The sequence below is a fragment of the Amphimedon queenslandica genome, unplaced genomic scaffold, assembly GCF_000090795.2.
Source record: "Amphimedon queenslandica unplaced genomic scaffold, v1.1 AMPQUscaffold_7070_Cont20975, whole genome shotgun sequence".
Taxonomy (NCBI): Eukaryota; Metazoa; Porifera; class Demospongiae; order Haplosclerida; family Niphatidae; genus Amphimedon; species Amphimedon queenslandica.
Genome location: NW_003552642.1, coordinates 1 through 2,006, shown reverse-complemented (window position 1 = coordinate 2,006; position 2,006 = coordinate 1). Strand labels below are relative to the sequence as shown.

The 2,006-nt window shown below is 30.8% G+C and overlaps 1 protein-coding gene across 1 annotated transcript; it reads right to left on the bottom strand.

Moving 5' to 3' along the window:
• Positions 1-318: 318 nt before the first annotated feature.
• On the bottom strand, positions 319-1,996 carry LOC109591846 (uncharacterized; the record flags this gene model as incomplete). The annotated part of the gene is made up of 6 exons (XM_020007464.1): positions 1,918-1,996; positions 1,767-1,841; positions 1,080-1,125; positions 911-1,014; positions 464-511; positions 319-411 (listed from the first exon to the last, which is right to left on the bottom strand). Coding segments are annotated over exons 2-6 (320 nt in total), but the record flags the coding sequence as incomplete, so codon positions are not given.
• Between the last annotated feature and the right edge of the window lie 10 nt (positions 1,997-2,006).

Here is a 2,006-nt window from a genome sequence, read left to right as displayed (position 1 = left end):
TTTTGGCGATTGGCGGTTTGCAAACAGAATCACCAATATTAAAACCGCCAATCATTAATGTGCATGCTCAGTAATGCACGTGTACACAAAAATCGCCAAATTAAAAACCGCCAAATACAATTTCACAGCAAAATTGCCAAAATAAAGCACCACCAAAATAAAGCACAATACAGTATTAGCATTTTGGTAGCATGCATGCACAAAAATAAAAATGAAATTTTTGCTTCACAAATTATTACTTCAATTTAAAGTTAACTGTACATATTGATTCTATTTATAGTAACATATGATTCTATAAATAGATACTATCATACTTACCTAGTGTATGTTTCTTCTACATGATTTGGTATCGGTTCCACTTTATTTGAATTGTCATGACGATGAAAAACATTTCTAAACTTCTCGGCAAACCTAAAAGTAGGATTATTATAAAGTGGGGATTATAAATATTTTTAATATTAACCTCTTCCATCCACCTTTCTTACGACCTTTCTCCAGCTGCATCCTAAGACTAGTGGGTTTAATAATGAATAAATAAATATATAGACAAGTTAATAATAGTAATAATAATAATAATAAGTAATAATAATAATAATTTTAACAAAAAATCCTTAACTACACTGTCTACACAACATTATTATACACAATATGAATAATGATGCATTATTATTATTATTATTATTATTATTATTATTATTATTATTATTATTATTATTATAAAAGAGAAAGAGAGATGTGGGAAAAGAGGGAGAAACCCATAATCACAAAAATGGAAAGGAGAGAAGAAACAAAAAGAAGAATAAAGACGAGAGAGAAAGACATGAGAGAGAGAAAAGTTAAATCAGCCCATCCACAGAGGGCAGGACAGGTAGAGTTATTATTATTATTATTATTATTATTATATTCTTACGTTTGCTTCTCTTCATTTTGTCTGTGAACTTCTAATTGTGTTTCGTGGAGTTTCTTTAACACCTCATGAAGCTCCTTCTTTGTTACACAATAAACATCGAAAGGCTATGGAAACATATGAAGATAGAGAGAGATAGAAATAGTGTCGATATACAAGCACATGTATTTACCTGATCAAGATAACACTCTAATATCTCATCACGTTCAGCTCTTAACCTAAAAATAATTAACAAAAAATTAATGATTCAAAATCGTGGCACAAAAGAATTAAATTTATACTGTACAAGTAAATGCTCATACCAGGAGCCATAACTTGAAAAATTGAAGTCGGAATCAGCTCAAACTTTCTACATAGCATAAGTACATCAATATGTATCAGAAAATGTAATAAAAATTGGGGATGATTTCGGAGCCAATTTTGCGGAAAAAACCATGGGCTATAGCCTTGGGTATTTTTCGGATTTTGGCTCATTTTAAAAATGGCCATAACTTGAAAAATTGAAGTCAAAATCAGCTCAAACTTTCTATACAGCATAAGAACGTCAATATGTATCAGAAAATGTAATAAAAATTGGGGATGATTTCGGAGCCATTTTTCGGGAAAAACCATGGGCTATAGCCTTGGGTATTTTCCGGATTTTGGCTCATTTTTTAAAATGGCCATAACTTTAAAAATTGAAGTCGGAATCAGCTCAAACTTTCTAAATAGCATAAGTACATCAATATGTATCAGAAAATATAATAAAAATTGGGGATGATTTTGGAGCCATTTTTTTGGAAAGAACCATGGGCATAAGTATAGGGATTTTTTCAAAAATTTGCTCCTTTTCAAAACTATTAGTCATTAATACACTTACAGTGCTAGTTGCTCCTGCAGTTCTTGCATTTCTTTTTTGTAATACCCAACCTCCAAAGCAACTTGAGCACAGTCACTGTAGTAGCCACAAAAATAAACAAAAATTAATCAAAAATTAAAATTAAATAAAATGAGTTAATCACAAGCCTTACCCTTCAATATCCTCTTTCTCTAATCTCACTGATTCCAAACGCGATTTCAAGTGATCGTTTGATTTCTTAGTCTCTTCAAGCTCTTCCTC